At 41.1% G+C, this 23134-nt stretch overlaps 2 protein-coding genes and 1 non-coding gene across 4 annotated transcripts in view; 2 read left to right on the top strand and 1 right to left on the bottom strand.

Annotated features, from left to right (window-relative positions):
* Positions 1 to 17783, top strand: part of Cisd2 (CDGSH iron sulfur domain 2) — a 24809-nt gene extending 7026 nt beyond the window's left edge. The window contains 2 exon segments of the mRNA NM_001191608.2: positions 6807 to 7021; positions 15256 to 17783. Of these exon segments, the coding sequence (NP_001178537.1) occupies positions 6807 to 7021; positions 15256 to 15345 (305 nt within the window). The 3' untranslated portion in view covers positions 15346 to 17783.
* The window catches only part of Slc9b1 (solute carrier family 9 member B1), a 60075-nt gene continuing 54274 nt past the window's right edge, over positions 17334 to 23134 (bottom strand). The window contains exons 12-13 of one of the 2 annotated variants that reach the window (XR_010063634.1): positions 22922 to 23134; positions 17334 to 19819 (exon numbers count right to left, since the gene is read on the bottom strand). Coding sequence is in view for 1 of the 2 variants with exons in the window: in XM_063282300.1 (XP_063138370.1) it covers positions 23105 to 23134 (30 nt within the window). In the remaining variant the exon portion in view is untranslated. The other variant, XM_063282300.1, reaches the window with a different exon arrangement.
* LOC120101362 (small nucleolar RNA SNORA26) lies at positions 21754 to 21874 on the top strand. Its single transcript, XR_005501712.1, has one exon. It is a non-coding gene; the product is annotated as a small nucleolar RNA SNORA26 (small nucleolar RNA).

Here is a 23134-nt window from a genome sequence, read left to right as displayed (position 1 = left end):
GTTTGTTTGCTTGCTTGTTTTTAATAGACCGAGTGCTGCTTGTCAGCCAGTTCTGTCTGGGAGGATAACTTAGTTATAGTCGAAATGCACTCTCTCACCTCACTTTAGCCTTCCTCCCATCTTCAATCCTGGCTTGTTTCCTAACCCGTGATCTCTATTACAAAGGTGTCTCCAACCCACAGAAGAAACAAAGTCTCCTCTGTAGAGAGCACTTCACTGTGGGATTTCTGAGTGACAGATGCCTTTTTCCCATCCTTGTCCACCTGGGATGGGTGAAACAGAACTGGCTCTTTCTGCCCTGCATAGCCCCTTCCATTCAGCCCCCGTCAGAGGAAGCCTGTGCTGTGCATTGGTACAGTCTGACCAGCGCTCTTGTTATCGGGGCTGGTCTCTGCCACATTCTGTAACTGCTGACTGGCTCACTACTCAGCTGCTGTTTTATACTTTCTCCTGGGGGAGATGGATTACTTCACGTACCAGAGTCTTCCTTCCATGTATAAAGTAAAACCAGGAGTCTAAAATGAAGAAAAATCTTCCCTTCTTAACAGCCTGTTCAGTAACTAATCAACCACCAACAGCTCTTGACCTCACTCTCTAACCTACTAGCTGTTACATTCCCAGAGAATGAGTGAGGTGCGGTGCCTGCCTGTGTCACAGCAACCACTTGGGACTGAGGCACGAAGGCCTTGACAGCAGCCTGGACTACACAGTCAGTCCCTGGTCAGTTGGACCACAGTGTTTTGTTTTTAAAAGAAATTGGGAGTTATTCAGAGACCTCAGAAAATGACCACGGGCTGTTTATCAAGTTTACAGAACTTTGATACAGATGATTTCTCACAATTTTCCCTTTCTCTATCTTGACAACCTGTTACTTTAGATCCATGGGGGATTAATTTCTTCTGGACCAGTTTTGTAGATTTTTTTTTATTGTTTTGAGACATAATCTGTAGCATATGCTGGTCAGATCCCACCTCAGGCCGCCACATTCTGGGTTATGAACCTGCACCACCACACCGGGTTTATTACATCTCTAGTAGGATTCTCGCCCTTCTTGCTCTAACTCATGGCCCTCCTCTAAGCCCTCCTCCACAGAGTCTAGCTTGACTTAGTAGATAGGTAATTCTCTAAGTGCAGTCACATACCTCAGTGTTCCCTGTCATGCCCAGGACAGTTTCCTGCATATATATATATATATATATATATATATATATATATATATGTATATATATATATGTATGTATATATATGTATATATATATATGTGTGTATATATATATATGTATGTATATATATGTATATATATATGTGTGTATATATATATATATATATATTACTATAGCATATCAGTTTCTCACCACGTGACACCTGCTCACTTCTTTAATTCATCTTCCTCTGTATTCTGAGGATACCACGGCACTGAGTTTCCCAGGCATTCTAAGTGTCCGGTGTGTGCCTTGCCTGCTGTTAGCTCTGCCTGGGGAAGCAGCGCCTCCCTTTGCTGTCTGTGAACTGTTCTCTGGCCCCCATTTAGAAAGGTCGGTACAAGTGTCCCGGCTGCAGTTTTTGTTCATCTTGGCAGTGCATTATCACTTCTCTTCTACAGGGCTGCCAGACGGTTGTCCATGGTTTACAGCATTGTGTCCTTTTCTGTATGTCTATTCTGTTCTCTTTTGCGGCAGTTTGTCTATAGATTAGGTATCATCAAAATAGATCATTTCACTAACGTGTTAACGAGGGCTGTGTTAGTTTTAGAAGTAATTTCTAGAATCGTATCTCTGAAACATCTTAAAGCCTTTCTCTATCTTAATTTTGTAAGCTGTGGGAGAAGGTAAACAGACCCAATGGGAACCATCTAAATGTCAGTTTGATGAAGAATCAACTCAATTTAACTAGGATTCGTTGTAGCGTTTGGTTTATGTAAGAATAGTAAAGGACGGGGTGTGGAGTCTGGGAGAGGCGATGGTCATTTACACATCTGGAGCGTCATGTCATGGTAGAGCCTTTCAGTAGTGCTGTGCAGTTCTCGCTGAATGACAGGCAGGCTGGGAGGTTTTAACGTGTTCTGTGTCTTGAAGACGTGACTTTGACTGGCTTCGAACATCAGGTTTCTGCCTAGCTTCTTTCTTTCAGAAGCCCTTCCTGACTCTTAGCTACAGTTGCAGTCGACTCACTGCCATGCTGCCAGGCTGTTTGTGCGCTCCCTTGGTTTGCTTCGTTAATTTTACGTCACCTTGTTTGTTTGCTTCATGGCTCTTGCGTAGTACAGCCGTGACTATGATTTGTGTTTTGCTTCCTTATTGTCTGCCCTCTCCCCTCAGTCTCCATCAGTGAACAGCATCCCCATTCCTAATGCAGTCACTATAATATAGGGGTACTTAGTAACTAGTGTTGACTAAAGGAACGAATGGCTGTTATTTCTGTTTTACAGACAAATGAAACCTGGACTTAGACTAAAGATAAACAGTGCTTAAGTTGTTTGCTGTATTCCTGTTCTGCCCCAGGCACTGCACTGTGCACCTCATGTGTAGAAAGAGCAAGCAGCTACTGTTTCTATACTACACAGTTTCTCCACAAACTGGGTACTACTTATACAGGGAAAAATGGAAACGTCTTGATTCTCGAGGAGGAAATTCATGAGATTTTATTTGGAAGCATCCAGTATGCTCTAACATTTTTTATGCATGTGTATGCATGCTCACATGGATGTGTGCTGATGCACAGTATGCACATGTGTGTAGAGGCCGGACAGCAACCTCAAGTGTCATCCTCAGAATGCGGTCTGCCTACTCCGAGACACTGTCTCACTGGTCTGGAACTCACCACTTAGGCTAGACTGACTGGCCACTGAGCCTCGGGGACTCTCTTGTCTCTGCCTAATTACAAGTAGGTGCCACCATGCCTGGCTTTTTTTTTTTTTTTTTTTTTTTTTTTTTTTGGTTCTTTTTTTTCGGAGCTGGGGACCGAATCCAGGGCCTTGCGCTTCCTAGGTAAGCGCTCTACCACTGAGCTAAATCCCCAGCCCATGCCTGGCTTTTTAATGTGGGCTCTGGGGATTGGACCTGGGTTTTCACGATTATAGGGCAAGCATTTTAACAGACTGAGCCATCCCCTAAGCCTTCTGCCCTTAAATCAGTGACCTAAACCAGAAGGGGGCTGGCAAAATGGCTCACAGGGTAAAAACACCTGCTGTACAGACCTGACAGCCTGAATTAGACCTGCTTACTTCACAGTGGAAGAAGTCTGAACAGCCTGTTCCCTGACTACATGTGTCCGGTGGCAAATTCCCAGACATCATAAATAATAATAATAATAATAATAATAATAATAATAATAATAATAATAATAAATGAGGAAATGAGGAAGGGGCAGTTGGAAGATCTAAAAGCAAATGTTCAGGAATAGTAGAAGTTACCTGTAGAAGAAGAAACAGCATACTTTTGTTTTAGGTGATGTTCTCAGATCCATATAATTTCAAAACTCATTGTTCTGAACCTTAAATACAATGCTAAAGAAATTAAAGTATAAATTATGTACGTCTTAGTAAAAAGTAAATTAGCAGATTGAGCCAAGCACTGTTTAGGCACTGAGAATACAGTGGTGACGCAGACGTTTGACCATGGTGACCTCATGCTCTTGTAGACTTTTATTGTATGTGCGACACTTGGGAGTTTGAAAGAAGCCATTAAAACTCATGTTTCCAGGGCTTGGAGAGATGACTCGACAGTTAAGACCACTGGTTGCTCTTCCAGAGGACTCGGGTTTGATTCCCACACTGGGGCTCACAACCATCTGTGACTTGAGATCTGGCACCCTCTTTTGCCTTCTATAGGCACCAGACGAGGGTGGTAAACAAAACAGTCATACGTGTAATTTTTTTCTTTAATTTCTTAATAAAAACTTTTCCAAATGTTATTATGGAGTTGCAAAAATGATAAAAATAATCTTACATATTATAATATAGGATATAGACTATATAGGTAATAAAAATAGAAATATAACAAAGTGTTACCAATTCTTACTAGTATAATCTTTGAATAACTTTATTTTTTCTAAATTAAATTTTCATGTAATCCATGTTTTACAATTCTAAAACAATAAAATTTAAAATATGCATTATAAGGAGTACATTTCTTCAAGTTAGTTTGTGCACTGTTTGTAATTAGTAATGCTCTGTCCACCCCCAGAGTAACTAGTCTATATAAAAATATGCAGGGCAAGCAGCTTATCTTTCAAGGTTCTTTAGTTGAATCTTTTTACTTTATATTCTTTTTTTTAAAGATTTATTTTATGCATATGAGTACACTGTAGCTGTCTTCAGACACACCAGAGGAGGGCATCAGATCCCATTACAGATGGTTGTGACCCACCATGTAGGTGCTGGGGATTGAACTCAGGACATCTGGAAGAGCAGTCAGTGCTTTTAACCACTGAGCCATCTCTCCAGCCCTTATTTTATATTCTTTAAGAAAAATCATTAGCCAGGTTGTGGTGGCCCAAGCCTTTACTCCCAGCACTCGGGAAGCAGAGGCCATTGAGTCTCTGAGGTAGTAGCTAGCCTGGTCTACAGAGCCTGGTCTAGGACTACACAGAGAAACCCTGTCTCAAAATTTTTTGGAAAATGAAACAAAGACTGTCATATTCAATATACCTAACGCAATTTAAATTGAGCTTTATAGATTGTATTGATTTCACTTTTAAAAAATTTGACTTAAAACAACCTCAAACGTGTACTCAGTGGTTTTATATGTTGCTACTTTTGTCATAGGAGTTAACAATAACTCGTATTATTATCGAGCAGTAGATTACCAAGGAATTAATTCTTCATAAGGTCAGTTTCTGAAGGACTGGAAATATAGCTCAGTTTACAAAGTGCCTGACAGGCATTCAGTGTCTAGTGCTGCGTAAGTCAGCTTGGTGGTGTACACCTGTAATCCTGTCAGCAGAAGGTAGAGGCATTTGTTCCCTGGTCAGGCTACCTTACAAAACAATAACAATACTAATACAAATAAATAATACATATTTAAGGATATGCATTGTTTAGGAGCAGGTGGCTGGGTGCAAGTGTGAGAACCAGAGGCCCAACATCCACCTTAAGAGCCTTAGTGTGAGGGATCAGAGACAGGCGGATCCCGAGGGCTTGCCAGTCAGTTAGCCTAGCAAAAAAGTGAGTTTCCAGTTCCGTGAGAGGCCTGTCTCAAGGCAAGAAGTCAGAGCAATAGAGGAAGACATCCAGTTTCTTAGTTTGGCTTTGTGTGCACAACTTACACATATACCACAGAAATACCAAGAGTCGGGATTTTAGGGGGGCTCCTCCACGTCTCTCTAGTGGTTTTCAAATACTATATTGAGTAATACTTAATATTTTTCTATATTGGACAATTTTCGCCTACATAGTAAGTTACTTCATTTCTGTCTCTGGCCCTGTTGGGTCAAATGCTTTTGTTTGCATTTTGGTAGGCACACTACCTCTGAGCTACAAGCTTGAAGAGTATTCGCAAGCCAGTGGGTTTGAATGGGTAGGGCGTAGCATCTCCTTAGAACAGTTCACCAAGAGAGAAACATTTCATTTCAGATCTGTGGATGTCACACGTAGTGCTGTAGAATAGGCTTTGGATTTAGGCTGAAGCTTAGCCCTGCTTAGAGTACATTTTATCCTATGTAATGTGATAACATGCAGGTCTCAAAGCTAGCAGGGTTAGATGAGTTCGTTCAGTTGCATTCTGAAGCGCAGTCCATCGCCTCTCATGAGTATTTCTTAGCATCCTTTGGCACATAGCCCAGCGGTAGTGCCTAGCAGGGTGTCAGGCAGTCAGCTGGTGCCCAGAGATACCTGGGAGCACTCAGACATTCGAGAGCCGTTTATTAGCATTGTTTGTACTTCATGTGCTCAAAAGACTGACTGGATACTCTGAACGGTATTTAATAAGCAACTTAAAGTGGGAACATTCAATGTCTGAATGTTCCAACTAAAATAGTCCTTTTTTAAAGGATCGTCTGTTTTACTTAAAAGGTAAGTTGTTTGATCAGGACTTATTGTATGGGAGAAGAATATATTTTCAATAAAGAAAAGTAAGTTTAAACATTTGTGGCTTTGTTTTGTCTGAAATTATAAATCAGTAGTAAAATTTTTATGGAAATTCCATTATATGGTTTTAAATATGGCATTAAGAAGGAACGAGTGAAATTTAATAAGACATTTTTGTTCGTAATTATGTTGATGATAATTCCAGATAAAAGTAAGTACAAGAGGGCTGGGGATTTAGCTCAGTGGTAGAGCGCTTACCTAGGAAGCGCAAGGCCCTGGGTTCGGTCCCCAGCTCCGAAAAAAAAGAACCAAAAAAAAAAAAAAAAAAAAAAAAAAAAAGTAAGTACAAGCACAAATATTTAAGGAGATAGGATTTTTTTTATAAAGATTTATTTATTAATTTATTATATATAAGCACACTGTAGCTATCTTCAGACACACCAGAAGAGGGCATCAGATCCCATTACAGATGGTTGTGAGCCACCATGTGGTTGCTGGGATTTGAACTCAGGACCTCTGGAAGACCAGTCGGTGCTCTTAACCCCTGAGCCATCTCTCCAGCCCGAGATAGGATATTTAAAGTAATATTTGTTTCCAAAAACTTCAGTTTCACAAATGGAGTTAGCCTACAGATAAAATTAGATAATCGGAGTTGGGCTGGGTCTGCCCGTATACAGTTTACCCACAAGGAGTGAGGTCATGAGAAGCGCAGGAAAGGCGCACTGGTGAGGTGCACAGGCTGTGTGAGCACTGTGCATTCTGACATCCGTGCTGTGTTCAGTTGCAGAATGGCTCCGCTTACTGCCCTTCCTTGGTGTACTTGCACTCCTCGGCTACCTTGCAGTTCGTCCATTCTTCCCGAAGAAGAAGCAACAGAAGGATAGCTTGATTAACCTTAAGATACAGAAAGAAAATCCCAAAGTGGTGAACGAAATAAACATTGAAGACCTGAATCTTACGAAAGCAGCTTATTGTAGGTGTTGGCGCTCCAAGACGGTAAGATACCCACTTATACCTAGGATAAATTGTGTGGGGTTAGGACGATTTTGCCCCTTCAAGCCCCAATTTTGAAATTGTGTGAGCTTAGGAATTGTTCCGTGCTGTTTGGTATTCAAAGCTGATAGTCCCATGGTGAAGTCTGCCCTTTTTTACTGGGTAGCGCCTGCAGTAGAGAGCAGCAACCATTGAGCTCTGCTGCCCTCATGCTGTTAGCGTTTGTCCAGAGCAGTGTATTTACATAGTGTGCATGCGTGTGTGCGTGTGTGTGACAGAGACACAGAGCGAGGGTGTGGGTGAGAGGGAGGGAGGGGGAATTTAAGATTTAATGAAAAGGGGCCTAAACTCTGATGTGTAAATAATTACTAAGATTTGATGGCAGTCTGTCACTTGGGCAGGTTAAGCGGGTTGCCAGCTTTCTCTCTCTCTCTCTCTCTCATTGTCTCTTTTTTTTTTTTTTTTTTTTTTTTTTTTTAACTTGAGTATTTCTTATATACATTTCAAGTGTTATTCCCTTTCCCGGTTTCCGGGCAAAATCCCCCTCCCCCCTCCCCTTCCTTATGGGTGTTCCCCTCCCAACCCTCCCCCCATTGCCGCCCTCCCCCCATAGTCTAGTTCACTGGGGGTTCAGTCTTAGCAGGACCCAGGGCTTCCCCTTCCACTGGTGCTCTTACTAGGATATTCATTGCTACCTATGGGGTCAGAGTCCAGGGTCAGTCCATATATAGTCTTTAGGTAGTGGCTTAGTCCCTGGAAGCTCTGGTTGCTTGACATTGTTGTACTTTTGGGGTCTCGAGCCCCTTCAAGCTCTTCCAGTTCTTTCTCTGATTCCTTCAACGGGGGACCTATTCTCAGTTCAGTGGTTTGCTGCTGGCATTCGCCTCTGTATTTGCTGTATTCTGGCTGTGTCTCTCAGGAGCGATCTACATCCGGCTCCTGTCAGTCTGCACTTCTTTGCTTCATCCATCTTGTCTAATTGGGTGGCTGTATATGTATGGGCCACATGTGGGGCAGGCTCTGATTGGGTGTTCCTTCAGTCTCTGTTTTAATTTTTGCCTCTCCCTTCCCTGCCAAGGGTATTCTTTTTCCTCATTTAAAGAAGGAGTGAAGCATTCACATTTTGATCATCCGTCTTGAGTTTCGTTTGTTCTAGGGATCTAGGGTAATTCAAGCATTTGGGCTAATAGCCACTTATCAATGAGTGCATACCATGTATGTCTTTCTGTGATTGGGTTAGCTCACTCAGGATGATATTTTCCAGTTCCAACCATTTGCCTACGAATTTCATAAACTTGTTGTTTTTGATAGCTGAGTAATATTCCATTGTGTAGATGTACCACATTTTCTGTATCCATTCCTCTGTTGAAGGGCATCTGGGTTCTTTCCAGCTTCTGGCTATTATAAATAAGGCTGCGATGAACATAGTGGAGCACGTGTCTCTTTTATATGTTGAGGCATCTTTTGGGTATATGCCCAAGAGAGGTATAGCTGGATCCTCAGGCAGTTCAATGTCCAATTTTCTGAGGAACCTCCAGACTGATTTCCAGAATGGTTTTACCAGTCTGCAATCCCACCAACAATGGAGGAGTGTTCCTCTTTCTCCGCATCCTCGCCAGCATCTGCTGTCACCTGAGTTTTTGATCTTAGCCATTCTCACTGGTGTGAGGTGAAATCTCAGGGTTGTTTTGATTTGCATTTCCCTTATGACTAAAGATGTTGAACATTTCTTTAGGTGTTTCTCAGCCATTCGGCATTCCTCAGCTGTGAATTCTTTGTTTAGCTCTGAACCCCATTTTTTAATAGGGTTATTTGTTTCCCTGCGGTCTAACTTCTTGAGTTCTTTGTATATTTTGGATATAAGGCCTCTATCTGTTGTAGGATTGGTAAAGATCTTTTCCCAATCTGTTGGTTGCCGTTTTGTCCTAACCACCGTGTCCTTTGCCTTACAGAAGCTTTGCAGTTTTATGAGATCCCATTTGTCGATTCTTGATCTTAGAGCATAAGCCATTGGTGTTTTGTTCAGGAAATTTTTTCCAGTGCCCATGTGTTCCAGATGCTTCCCTAGTTTTTCTTCTATTAGTTTGAGTGTGTCTGGTTTGATGTGGAGGTCCTTGATCCACTTGGACTTAAGCTTTGTACAGGGTGATAAGCATGGATCGATCTGCATTCTTCTACATGTTGCCCTCCAGTTGAACCAGCACCATTTGCTGAAAATGCTATCTTTTTTCCATTGGATGGTTTTGGCTCCTTTGTCAAAAATCAAGTGACCATAGGTGTGTGGGTTCATTTCTGGGTCTTCAATTCTATTCCATTGGTCAATCTGTCTGTCTCTGTACCAATACCATGCAGTTTTTATCACTATTGCTCTGTAATACTGCTTGAGTTCAGGGATAGTGATTCCCCCTGAAGTCCTTTTATTGTTGAGGATAGCTTTAGCTATCCTGGGTTTTTGTTATTCCAGATGAATTTGCAAATTGTTCTGTCTAACTCTTTGAAGAATTGGATTGGTATTTTGATGGGGATTGCATTGAATCTGTAGATTGCTTTTGGTAAAATGGCCATTTTTACTATATTAATCCTGCCAATCCATGAGCATGGGAGATCTTTCCATCTTCTGAGGTCTTCTTCAATTTCTTTCCTCAGTGTCTTGAAGTTCTTATTGTACAGATCTTTTACTTGCTTGGTTAAAGTCACACCGAGGTACTTTATATTATTTGGGTCTATTATGAAGGGTGTCGTTTCCCTAATTTCTTTCTCGGCTTGTTTCTCTTTTGTATAGAGGAAGGCAACTGATTTATTTGAGTTAATTTTATACCCAGCCACTTTGCTGAAGTTGTTTATCAGCTTTAGTAGTTCTCTGGTGGAACTCTTGGGATCACTTAAATATACTATCATGTCATCTGCAAATAGTGATATTTTGACTTCTTCTTTTCCGATCTGTATCCCCTTGATCTCCTTTTGTTGTCTGATTGCTCTGGCTAGAACTTCAAGAACTATATTGAATAAGTAGGGAGAGAGTGGGCAGCCTTGTCTAGTCCCTGATTTTAGTGGGATTGCTTCAAGTTTCTCTCCATTTAGTTTAATGTTAGCAACTGGTTTGCTGTATATGGCTTTTACTATGTTTAGGTATGGGCCTTGAATTCCTATTCTTTCCAGGACTTTTATCATGAAGGGGTGTTGAATTTTGTCAAATGCTTTCTCAGCATCTAATGAAATGATCATGTGGTTTTGTTCTTTCAGTTTGTTTATATGATGGATCACGTTGATGGTTTTCCGTATATTAAACCATCCCTGCATGCCTGGGATGAAGCCTACTTGATCATGGTGGATGATTGTTTTGATGTGCTCTTGAATTCGGTTTGCCAGAATTTTATTGAGTATTTTTGCGTCGATATTCATAAGGGAAATTGGTCTGAAGTTCTCTTTCTTTGTTGTGTCTTTGTGTGGTTTAGGTATAAGAGTAATTGTGGCTTCGTAGAAGGAATTCGGTAGTGCTCCATCTGTTTCAATTTTGTGGAATAGTTTGGATAATATTGGTATGAGGTCTTCTATGAAGGTTTGATAGAATTCTGCACTAAACCCATCTGGACCTGGGCTCTTTTTGGTTGGGAGACCTTTAATGACTGCTTCTATTTCCTTAGGAGTTATGGGGTTGTTTAACTGGTTTATCTGTTCCTGATTTAACTTTGATACCTGGTATCTGTCTAGGAAATTGTCCATTTCCTGAAGATTTTCAAATTTTGTTGAATATAGGTTTTTATAGTAAGATCTGATGATTTTTTGAATTTCCTCTGAATCTGTAGTTATGTCTCCCTTTTCATTTCTGATTTTGTTAATTTGGACGCACTCTCTGTGTCCTCTCGTTAGTCTGGCTAAGGGTTTATCTATCTTGTTGATTTTCTCAAAGAACCAACTTTTGGTCCTGTTGATTCTTTCTATGGTCCTTTTTGTTTCTACTTGGTTGATTTCAGCTCTGAGTTTGATTATTTCCTGCCTTCTACTCCTCCTGGGTGTATTTGCTTCTTTTTGTTCTAGAGCTTTTAGGTGTGCTGTCAAGCTGCTGACATATGCTCTTTCCTGTTTCTTTCTGCAGGCACTCAGCGCTATGAGTTTTCCTCTTAGCACAGCTTTCATTGTGTCCCATAAGTTTGAGTATGTTGTATCTTCATTTTCATTAAATTCTAAAAAGTTTTTAATTTCTTTCTTTATTTCTTCCTTGACCAGGTTATCATTGAGTAGAGCATTGTTCAATTTCCACGTATATGTGGGCAATCTTCCCTTATTGTTATTGAAGACCAGTTTTAGGCCGTGGTGGTCCGATAGCACGCATGGGATTATCTCTATCTTTCTGTACCTGTTGAGGCCCGTTTTTGACCAATTATATGGTCAATTTTGGAGAAAGTACCATGAGGAGCTGAGAAGAAGGTATATCCTTTTGCTTTAGGATAGAATGTTCTATAAATATCCGTTAAGTCCATTTGGCTCATGACTTCTCTTAGTCTGTCGACATCACTGTTTAATTTCTGTTTCCATGATCTGTCCATTGATGAGAGTGGGGTGTTGAAGTCTCCCACTATTATTGTGTGAGGTGCAATGTGTGTTTTGAGCTTTAGTAAGGTTTCTTTTACGTATGTAGGTGCCCTTGTATTTGGGGCATAGATATTTAGGATTGAGAGTTCATCTTGGTGGATTTTTCCTTTGATGAATATGAAGTGTCCTTCCTTATCATTTTTGATGACTTTTAGTTGGAAATTGATTTTATTTGATATTAGAATGGCTACTCCAGCTTGCTTCTTCTGACCATTTGCTTGGAAAGTTGTTTTCCAGCCTTTCACTCTGAGGTAGTGTCTGTCTTTGTCTCTGAGGTGTGTTTCCTGTAGGCAGCAGAATGCAGGGTCCTCATTGCGTATCCAGTTTGTTAATCTATGTCTTTTTATTGGGGAGTTGAGGCCATTGATATTGAGAGATATTAAGGAATAGTGATTATTGCTTCCCTTTATATTCATATTTGGATGTGAGGTTATGTTTGTGTGCTTTCATTCTCTTTGTTTTGTTGCCAAGACGATTAGTTTCTTGCTTCTTCTAGGGTATAGCTTGCCTCCTTATGTTGGGCTTTACCATTTATTATCCTTTGTAGTGCTGGATTTGTAGAAAGATATTGTGTAAATTTGGTTTTGTCATGGAATATCTTGGTTTCTCCATCAATGTTAATTGAGAGTTTTGCTGGATACAGTAACCTGGGCTGGCATTTGTGTTCTCTTAGGGTCTGTATGACATCAGTCCCGGATCTTCTGGCCTTCATAGTTTCTGGCGAGAAGTCTGGTGTGATTCTGATAGGTCTGCCTTTATATGTTACTTGACCTTTTTCCCTTACTGCTTTTAATATTCTTTCTTTATTTTGTGCGTTTGGTGTTTTGACAATTATGTGACGGGAGGTGTTTCTTTTCTGGTCCAATCTATTTGGAGTTCTGTAGGCTTCTTGTATGTCTATGGGTATCTCTTTTTTTAGGTTAGGGAAGTTTTCTTCTATGATTTTGTTGAAGATATTTACTGGTCCTTTGAGCTGGGAGTCTTCACTCTCTTCTATACCTATTATCCTTAGGTTTGATCTTCTCATTGAGTCCTGGATTTCCTGTATGTTTTGGACCAGTAGCTTTTTCCGCTTTACATTATCTTTGACAGTTGAGTCAATGATTTCTATGGAATCTTCTGCTCCTGAGATTCTCTCTTCCATCTCTTGAATTCTGTTGGTGAGGCTTGTATCTACAGCTCCTTGTCTCTTCTTTTGGTTTTCTATATCCAGGGTTGTTTCCATGTGTTCTTTCTTGATTGCTTCTATTTCCATTTTTAATTCCTTCAACTGTTTGATTGTGTTTTCCTGGAATTCTTTCAGGGATTTTTGCGATTCCTCTCTGTAGGCTTCTACTTGTTCTCTAAGGGAGTTCTTCATGTCTTTCTTGAAGTCCTCCAGCATCATGATCAAATATGATTTTGAAAATAGATCTTGCTTTTCTGGTGTGTTTGGATATTCCATGTTTGTTTTGATGGGAGAATTGGGCTCCGATGGTGCCATGTAGTCTTGGTTTCTGTTGCTTGGGTTCCTGCGCTTGCCTCTCGCCATCAGATTATCTCTAGTGTTACTTTGTTCTGCTATTTCTGACAGTGGCTAGACTGTCCTATAAGCCTGTGTGACAGGAGTGCTGTAGACCTGTTTTCCTCTCTTTCAGTCAGTTATGGGGACAGAGTGTTCTGCTTTCTGGCGTGTAGTTTTTCCTCTCTACAGGTCTTCAGCTGTTCCTGTGGGCCTGTGTCTTGAGTTCACCAGGCAGCTTTCTTGCAGCAGAAAATTTGGTCTTACCTGTGGTCCCGAGGCTCAGGTTCGCTCGTGGGGTGCTGCCCAGGGGCTCTCTGCAGCGGCAGCAACCAGGAAGACCTGTGCCGCCCCTTCCGGGAGCTTCAGTGCACCAGGGTTCCAGATGGTCTTTGGCTTTTTCCTCTGGCGTCCGAGATGTGTGTGCAGGGAGCAGTCACTTCTGGTTTCCCAGGCTTGTCTGCCTCTCTGAAGGTTTAGCTCTCCCTCCCACGGGATTTGGGTGCAGAGAACTGTTTATCCGGTCTGTTTCTTTCAGGTTCCGGCGGTGTCTCAGGGACAGGGGTCCTGCCGCTCCTGGGCTCTCTCATTGTCTCTTGCTCTCTCTTTGTATATCTGTTATCCTCCCTCTCTCTCCCTTCTTCCCTCCCTTTCTCTCACACACCAGGGTCTCCTATCTCTCACTAATCTCTGGTTTGGGGAGTTTTTTTGCCATTGTTTGTTTTGTTTGTCAGCCTTCTCCACAGGTGTAGTGGATGTTTTGAAGACTTAGTGATGGGTTCGGTCCCCAGCTCCGAAAAAAAGAACCAAAAAAAAAAAAAAAAAAGACTTAGTGAAAGGCTACATATAAAATACCTTACGTAGAACAAGGTAGTAAATGGAGCCATAATAACATACGTTTTAATGGGGGAAGTGAACTGGGGGTGGTAAATATTCCAGCTGATAAAATCTGTTTTCTTGTGTTTGACAGTTATTTAAGTATGATGTTTTTGTTACATTCTTTGCAGCAGGGAAATTTTACAAACAGTGTAATAGGCCTCAGTGAAACCGCAACTGATGGGATATTGGGGAGTCAATATAAATCACGCTTTTAAAGAACCGTTTACTGGGAAGATTGAGTTTTTACGGCACAGGTGTAAGGACCTGAGTTCTGGTCTCAGAATCCCCATAATAGCCCAGCATGGTGCTGTGCTCCTGTGGATGAGGGTGGGAGTATGTGGGGGTAGAGGAGGCCCAGGCCAACCAGCAGTGACATCGCAGGTTCAATGAGAGGTCCTCTCTCAAAAACGAAGGTGGAAAAGCAACTGAAGAAGACATGGCTGTGTCACCCTGGCCTCCGTATGAACTCCTTGGGTAAACACGCATACCCTATACACAGGCATCCAGGCATGTAAGGCACCTGAGGTCCTGCTTTAATACAAGAAAAACGTATTGCAATAGGATTACAGTTTTACTTTTAAAAAATGAATGCCATGGAGCTAGAGAGATGGCTCAGTGGTTAAGAACACCACCTGCTCTTCCAGAGGTCCTGAGTTCAATTCCCAGGAACCACATGGTGGCTCACAACTGTCTGTATTGGAATCTGATGCCCTCTTCTGAAGACAGTGACAGTGTACTTATATAAAACAAATAAATAAATCTTAGGGAAAAAAATGAATGCTATAATAAATTCATTGGAAAACCTATAATAAGATACTGATTATAACTATCATCAGACAGATCGACCATTTACAGCACACCTTTTAATATCTCACAAACTTTACAGTATGAGTTTTATAACATTGTAAAGTTGACTTCGCATGTACATTTTTTTATTTAAATGAGAAATTAGCTCAAATGTAGAACTTCATAGAAATTAAAAGCATATTTTGAGCCCTTTTTAAAGTTTAATAGTCACTGAGAAGGATCACTGTGTAGACCAGGCTAGCCTCACACTCTGCCTCTGCCTCCCGAGAGCTGGGACGGATTTTCCAGTTTTCCTCACATTGCCTGAGGCATGGGACAGTGGGTGTGGTCTGTCAGGAAGCTCTCTGATGAACTTGTGTGGTAGTGAGAGGCACACTGGCCCCATGAGCTTTTCACAGACGTCTCTAGTTCATGAATCCTGCTGTAAAGTAACATTTGCAATTCTTCTTCCTTTCAGTTCCCTGCCTGTGACGGGTCCCACAATAAGCACAATGAGTTGACAGGCGATAACGTGGGTCCTCTCATCCTGAGGAAGAAAGAAGTATAGCAGTAGCCACGGAGACGAACCTCTGGCAACGTTTCCGCCCTTGTTGTGCATAGAAAAAGATCTTTGCAAGTTTTAACTATTGGTACTGGCTGAATAATTATTCTGCCAGTTATTTTCTTGCTACACTACTGCTTATATTTGGTACTTTATATATTCAGTCATTTGTACAGAAATCAAATGGTCAAGTCTGATTCTGAAATCAAGTTTAATGTGTCTTTCAACAATAAAGTCAGCACTTCAAATTTTAATTAATTGGGAATTTAAAGTTTGACTGTGGGGCAAAAGTTATTTCTTTGCATATCAGCATTTCAACAGAATGTATATTTAAAAAGAAAATTCTCCCTTGTTCTGTTAAATGTATCTTCTTCATATTGTCATGCTTTGCTCATTTGAAGTCATTTGCCATTTTTTGGCTTTCTGTGGAACTCTCCTGCTTTTAGAAGAATTGTGGTAAATATTGCCATCAAGAATACTTTGAGGCATAAAACCCCTTGTTTTATCTTATTACAATGATTATTCCAATTTCTAAAGAGTAAATTTTCAGTGAGAAACAACTATTTTCATCATAAAAATGATTCACCTTACAAAAGCTTTGTTGTGCGTGCGTGCGTGCGTGCGTGCGTGCGTGTGTGCGGTGCCTAACTCGGTGACTGCTGGGTGGCAAGAGCACTTATGAGCTACAGTTTGAAGATCACTTAGATATAAAGCATATCTGAATTTGCATTAAGATGATGCATAGTTCATTGCCCAAAATTGTTTTATCTTTTGTGTAGTTAATTATAGAGAAATGACAACAGGGTATTAAGTTACTTGTACTCCAGTGGATTGAATTTGTACATACTGAGGGAAAATATTTTGATCTTTTTTTAAAAAGAGATAACTTCTTTATTGTATTTTTTTAACTTCACAAAATATAGATAAAACACTTGTGTATGCATGATGGCAGAAAAAGTCTGGAAAGAAGGACGTATGACAGTATAATCGGCCCGCACAGATAAGGACGAGGACTTAGCAAGGGTTACTGCTTTTACTTTCTATTTCTCTCTTGTTCCTCTCCAACAAACATTTCTATACCTTTAATAGTTTTTTTAAGTTGAGGCTTTGAATAAAATTGTCATGGCACAGTTAGGCTCTTCAGGCCCATATGATGAGACCTTTGATTGATTGTCTGAAGATAGAGTGGAGTCAGCATTACAGCAAGCATAATCACAAATGGATTAGACCTCGGCTGTGCACGGAAAGGAAGCCACACCTGTGTTACACGGCAAATACTGAAAAAAAACAAAAAACAAACACTCATTTTACTTTCCAGCTCCTAAGTGAATGATACGTCAAGGGTATATATAGGATATAGAAAGAAGGTGAGGTTTACAAAGTAATTCAGCTCTGACACAGAACCACATTTCCTCCAGAAACAGAGTAAAAGCAAGACAGTTAGATTTGGGGACCCTCATTTGTGAAGGCTGCTGGGTTAGGTGGGCCATCTCCAGGATTCCTTATTTACTCAACGAGCACATAGTGAGCCGGTGCCACATGCAGTCTGTGTGTTCTCTTTTTTTTTGGGTTTTTTTTTTTTTTTTTTTTTGGAGCTAGGGACTGAACCCAGGGCCTTGCGCTTCCTAGGCAAGCACTCTACCACTGAGCTAAATCCCCAACTCGTGTTCTCTTTCTTTAGCTACCATATCTAGCAGTTTGAGAAAGACTAGTGACGGCAAGCTGAAAATGATTACGAGTCAACTTGTCACATAATTAAGTTACACTGACACATTTTATAGTCTTAGTTTGTGTATTGTGAAGTGTACATGTTAAAGCAAATAGATATGTTTTAGAAAGACTTATTTCATGTGTGTGAGTGTGTGAGAGTGTGTGTGTGTGTGTGTGTGTGTGTGTGCGTGCATCATGCACATGCCTGGTGCCCGAGGAACCCAGAGAGAATGCTGGATCCCCTGGAACTGGAACTAACAGACAGTTGTGAGCCACCCTGTGGGTGCTGGGAACTGAACCCTGGTCTTCTACAAGAACAGCCAGTGCTATTAACAACTGAGCCATCTCTCTAACCCTGTAAAACCTTTAATAAAAGAGGCTGTGATTGGTTTGAAGTAACAGCTGAAGTGTGGAAGGAATCGTATAATATTACGGAAGGTAAAAGTGGTACAGTTGTGTTTGTCTGCTCACTTACTCTCGTGGTACTAAGGGTGGAACCCAGGGCCTCACACATTCTGGTAATAGCCCTTTACACTGAACTCCATCTTGTGTCGTATCTTTTTAATAGTATACACCATTGAAACAAAATACAAAAAGGTTTTCCATATAGGTTTACTGGAATTTTTGAATTATTTGTAATTTTAGCCTACTATCAGAAGTCTTTTTAGTTTTATTTTACACATCTCATGTAATAGCTATCCTTAAAATATTAAAGATATCACCCACTTGGTTCATGATGTTTTCTTTTTATTTATGTATATGCGTATACACATGGGTTTGCAGATGGGAGTGTGGAGGCCTAGAGGTCAGTGTGCAGTGTCTTCCTCAATCATTCTTTCACTGTCTTAGGGTTTTACTGTTCTGAGCAGACACCATGACCCAGGCAACTCTTAAAGAACAACATTTAATTGGGGGTGAATTACAGGTTCAAAGGTTCAGTCCATTATCATCAAGGCAGGAGCATGGCAGCGTCCTGGCAGGCATGGTACAGGAGGAGCGGAGAGTTTTACATCTTCATCTGAAGGCTGCTAGCAGGATACTGACTTCCAGGCAGCCAGCACTAGGATATTAAAGCCCACACCACAGTGACACACCTACTCCAACAAGGCCACACCTTCTAACAGTGCCACTCCCTGGACCAAGCATATCCAAACCATCACACTCACTGAATCTGGAGCTCATAGATTGAACTAGGCTGGCCAGCCTAGTGAGGCCCAGAACCGTTCTTGTCTCTGCCTCCCAGCACCCAGGTCACAGTTATGCACCTCAGTGAGCGCCAGGCAGCAGAACTCAGGTTCTCCAGAGCTGTCCATCTCTGGAACCATAGTCTTCCCATGTAGGTATAAGAAACATTAAGTCTTTGTGGTAATAAAGCTAAGAATTACTGAATATCTATGTACACCAGACTACATCAAGCATGGTACTGGGACCGTAAATATCTCAAGTAAAGTCAGTGATTTCCACTGTGTGATTTTACCTTTGGAAATTATCCGTGCTGGGGGAGCTTTACAAGGTCAGAGCTCCAAACTCAGAATTCTTCCTGCCTAAAGCCGGGAGTTGGGGGTGGGGGAGTAGAGCCTTGCTCTTCTGTGGCCGTGGGGACTCCAGAGACCCTTTATTCAGTGCACCTAAGCGCCTGCACTATCCGATTAACAGCTCAGCACAAGGTCGGGTGCCTTTTTTTTTTTTTTTTTTTTTTTGTGGTCATTCTGCTTCTGCAAAACCCTTGCTGCAATGCACAGCAACAGTCTTTGAAAACAATTGTTCTAGTTCCTGCCATACTTTAGGCTTCCCAGAAGGCACATTTATTGGAAATAGGTAGTCTAAAATGAAATGGTCAACCTTTAATTTTGTCAAATAAGAACAGCGAGAAAAGTGAAAATTGTCTCAGAATGTAAGTCTAGTGCCGTGAGAAGAAAATAGTTCCCTCCCCTCCACATTTTTCACTCAAAAACACACTGTTACTATACTATTCCCAGAAGTCCATGTCTGGTAGCAGGCTGGGGTTTTAGTAAGCGTTCCCATGAGCGCTAGAGTTGCGATCATCTGTAAATTCAGAGTTCTGTCGTGTCGTTTACACAGGCACTGAATAACCAAACACACAGGAACTGATAAACTACTTGAGCGTTCTAGAACCTTCCAGAAACAGCTTTCTTACATGACTCACGGCTGTTATGAGGGCCACCTAACCTGCTGACTTAGAGCACTACTTATTCCTTACTCAGCAAACAAGCACCAGCCTTACAAAATACCAGGTATCCCAAGAGCATTAGCAGGTTGGCGGGCTAATGACTCATTTGTGTGGATAATTAAGCCAAGTCGTGTTGTGGAGAGCTCGTCACAGCTCAGCTGCGAGTTTGCTGCCTCCTGATGAGTCACTGAAGTGCTTTTGTGTTTTGTAACCTAATTCGTTAATAAGTTTATAGGAAGCCAATTAAGGCGGCAGCTGATCCGTATAATTTTTTTCATAGTCTTTGATTAGAAATGTCAGACTGTATTCTTAAACTATTGTAAAGCGCCAGTCTAAAACAAAACAAAACAAAACAAAAACAGGTGACTGTTGTTGTATTCGATACCTACCCAACAAGTTTAAGGAATTGGATTTCACTCATTTACATTCGGCCGGGGCTGCATCGCCAATATGAAAAAGTGTAAGGATGTCGAACTGGTCACGTGGTCCAAAGCCAGCGCCGGAGCCCCTTCCGTCTTCCTTCTGCTTATTTTTCCTTCATAGCAAATTCCAGCTAGTTTGGTTATCTGTCTTCTATTCCTAAACATAACACTTGTATCAAGAACATTCTATCCGGAGGCAGGTCACCAATAAAATGTGACGGCTGCACCAGAGAAATAACCAAAAAAAACAAGTGAGAATTGAAAACAGGAGGCGAGCAGCTTGAGATTTAATGGAGAACCCTGCATCTCGGCTCCTGGGGACATCTCAGCGTCGGAATTCTACAAGTCACGTTTCATGATAGATTTGCATCAGGTAGTGTGAAAGCTGAGAAGGAAAGATGTTCACCCATGCAGTACCCACTTTGAAAGCTTAGTGCTTAACACGGTACAGCCAGGTGGAAAAGGTATCCGGGGTGCTCTCGGTATGTGAGGGCTTTATTGCAAGAGGTTTCCCCACTGGGCTGAAACAGTTTGAAACTTGATTGCGAACTCACGGCATGATATGATTTTCTAAAATACGGCAGGCGGTATTTAAGTCACACATATTATGTTAGAGAATTTGCCCACTGCAGGGGCAACTGAAAGCCCTGTTTTCAAGCCACGTGTGCGACTGTTACTGTGATTGCCTCCACGTCTCTGGTGCACGCAGACTGGATTAGGGAGGACATCTTGTTTCTGCTTTCTTTGTTTAACTGCCGCATCTGACCCCATGCTTTTGTTCGTAATGGGTTTTGACTGGAAGCTTGACTTTTTTTTTTTTCTTTTTCTTTTTTTTTATGTCACTCAGTATGTCAACTAGTTTATCTTTTGCAGAAGTCTTGCAGCAGTCTTTAAATACAGTAGAGTTAGTTCGTTAAGGACGTTGAAGCTATGCTCTGAAAGACAGTAATAGGGCTTTTCAGCTCAGGGTGAAGCTCTCACTTGGCAGGGGGTTAAATGCTCAGGTGCATGGCCTGTTAAGAAACGATGCTTTAAACAGTCTTGTTGCGGAGTCCTCGGACTCCGCCAAGAGGGCCTGGGAATTGAACTCAGGATCTCAGATTTGGCAGCACCGTTGAGGTTTGCTCTTTCGATGTTTTCTAATGATAAGCACTGGCCCCCAAGGCCTGGTTGCTCCCAGGAAGGAGAGAATCTGCATGTACAATGTGACCTTGCTACGTGGCTAACAGTATTGATTAAATAAAGATGCCAACAGCTAATAGCTGGACAGAAGAGACCCAGGTGGGGCTTGGGGTGCCTGGGCTTGGAGTTAGAGGAAACCATGAGGAGGAGGAAGAAGGTGAAAAAAAAAAAAAAGATGCCAGGGGTAAGAACCTTAAAATAATGGCCACGTGGGCTGGCTAATTGGAGTTAAGAGCAGTCCAGATGAAACATGGCAAATTATATAATGGGATTATTGGCTGGACGTTGAAGCTATGCTGGGAAATAGACACAATAGCATAGAGGATGTGATGATTAAAACTTATAGATATAAAAATTGTCTGTGTGTTTTTTAATCCATAAACAAAATAGTCTAGGGCAGGGTAGAAACCCTGGATTGGCATTAAAAATATTCAACAACAAGCACCTCTACACACTAAGCCATTTTACCAGTCCTAAAATTATTTTTTAATGATGGAATAGATTAGAAAGAGTAAGGGAGAGGGAAAATGAGATTGAAAGTGGAAAAGCTTTGTAGCAAATGATAACATAATAAAAATTGGTAACTCATAATAATATGGGAGAAATTGGGAGATGGAAAAGTAGTGAATATATATATATATTTTTTTTTTTTTTGGTTCTTTTTTTTTTTCGGAGCTGGGGACCGAACCCAGGGCCTTGCGCTTCCTAGGTAAGCGCTCTACCACTGAGCTAAATCCCCAGCCCCGTGAATATATATTTTTAAGGTTTATTTTTTATTTTATATATTAGGGTATTTTGCCTCCATGTATGTCTGTTTTACCATGTAAATGCTTGGATCTCCTGGAATCGGAGTTATGGAAAAGAAGATAAATAAATTCTGCTATTAAATCCCATTGTGCGCCCTTTCCTGTGCCCTTTTAAGGTTGTTGTGGTACTTTAAGGGGCTAACACAGACAGGTAAAGGAACTTTCCATAAAACCCAGAGAGGAAAACTACACCTCCTCTTTGGATCCTGTCTAGAGTCACAGAAGAAAAAAAAAAAAAAAAGAAAGGAAGAAATCCCACTGTGAAATTTTACAATTATGTGCATATAATAAATTTAAAACATGAAATAACTGAATAGTTATAGTTGAAACTTGAAACTATTGAGTCTGCTTATATATATATATACACATATATATATCATAGAAGTATGGGTATTTATTGTGCTAATTTCATTTCTTTTGAATGCATACCCGTAAGTATATGGACATAAGGATAGCTGGACATACAGTGAAATTAGTTTTTTTTTAAAATCTATTTATTCTATATAAGTACACTATAGCTATCTTCAGACACACCAGAAGAGGGCATCAGATCCCATTACAGATGGTTGTGAGCCGCCATGTGGTTGCTGGGATTTGAACTCAGGACCTCTGGAAGAGCAGTCAGTGCTCTTAACCACTGAGCCATCTCTCCAGCCCAAAATCAGTTTTTTCAAAAGAACTTTGATACTGTTCATCATAGTGTTTGTATCTAATAACTTCCCAACAAAGTGTACTGCATGCCCCTCCCCAGCATTTGTTAGTTTTGTCTTTTGTCTTTTGCCTTTTTTTTTTTTTAATAATAGCCATTCAGACTGAAGAGAGAATAGATCTCATTGTGGTTTTGATTAAATAGAGGAGGCTGAGAAGTGAGAGAAATGGAGATAGAAGGAGTTTAGATTAATAGGTACCAAACCAGTATTAGGAGTACGTTCTAGTGTTCTGTAGCCCAGTTGGGCAGCCACAGCTCACAATAACCTTTTACCTACTTTATGAGTAGTTAGAGGGAAAAGGGTGTCAGAGGCGTCAAGCTAAGTGATGACAAGAAGTTAGAACATTCATTATCTTGACTTCATCCGTACATACTGTACACATTTATTGAACTATCTACGTTCTATAAGCCCTAGGCTATAAAGACCTGAATCCTTTGCTGCCATTTGGTGTTCTGTGACCCAAAGATGCCATGTTGGGATGTTGATTGACATTAGTAAGCCAGATGTGCCCTTTCTCTGGTCTTTTCCCACACCAGAACCCCGAGGATTTACTCTACCTACTTCAGCCGGTGGTGGGGCGGGGCGCTCAAGCCTCTGGTTGGCCGCTTGCTTTCACTAGATGAGAACTTGTCAGGGTGTGTGCGCTACTGCCTCCTTGTGGTCATATGTTCTTCACTTGCGCAGCACCATACAAATTCAGTGCCAGAAACCTGAACAGCATGCATTTCTCCTGGCCACATCTTATCAAGCCACTGCTGTTGCTGGATGTTGAAA

This window comes from Rattus norvegicus, chromosome 2 (assembly GCF_036323735.1).
Source record: "Rattus norvegicus strain BN/NHsdMcwi chromosome 2, GRCr8, whole genome shotgun sequence".
In the NCBI taxonomy this organism is placed as follows: Eukaryota; Metazoa; Chordata; class Mammalia; order Rodentia; family Muridae; genus Rattus; species Rattus norvegicus.
The sequence above is the reverse complement of the archived record's forward strand: the minus strand, read 5'-3'. Positions and strand labels throughout refer to the sequence as shown.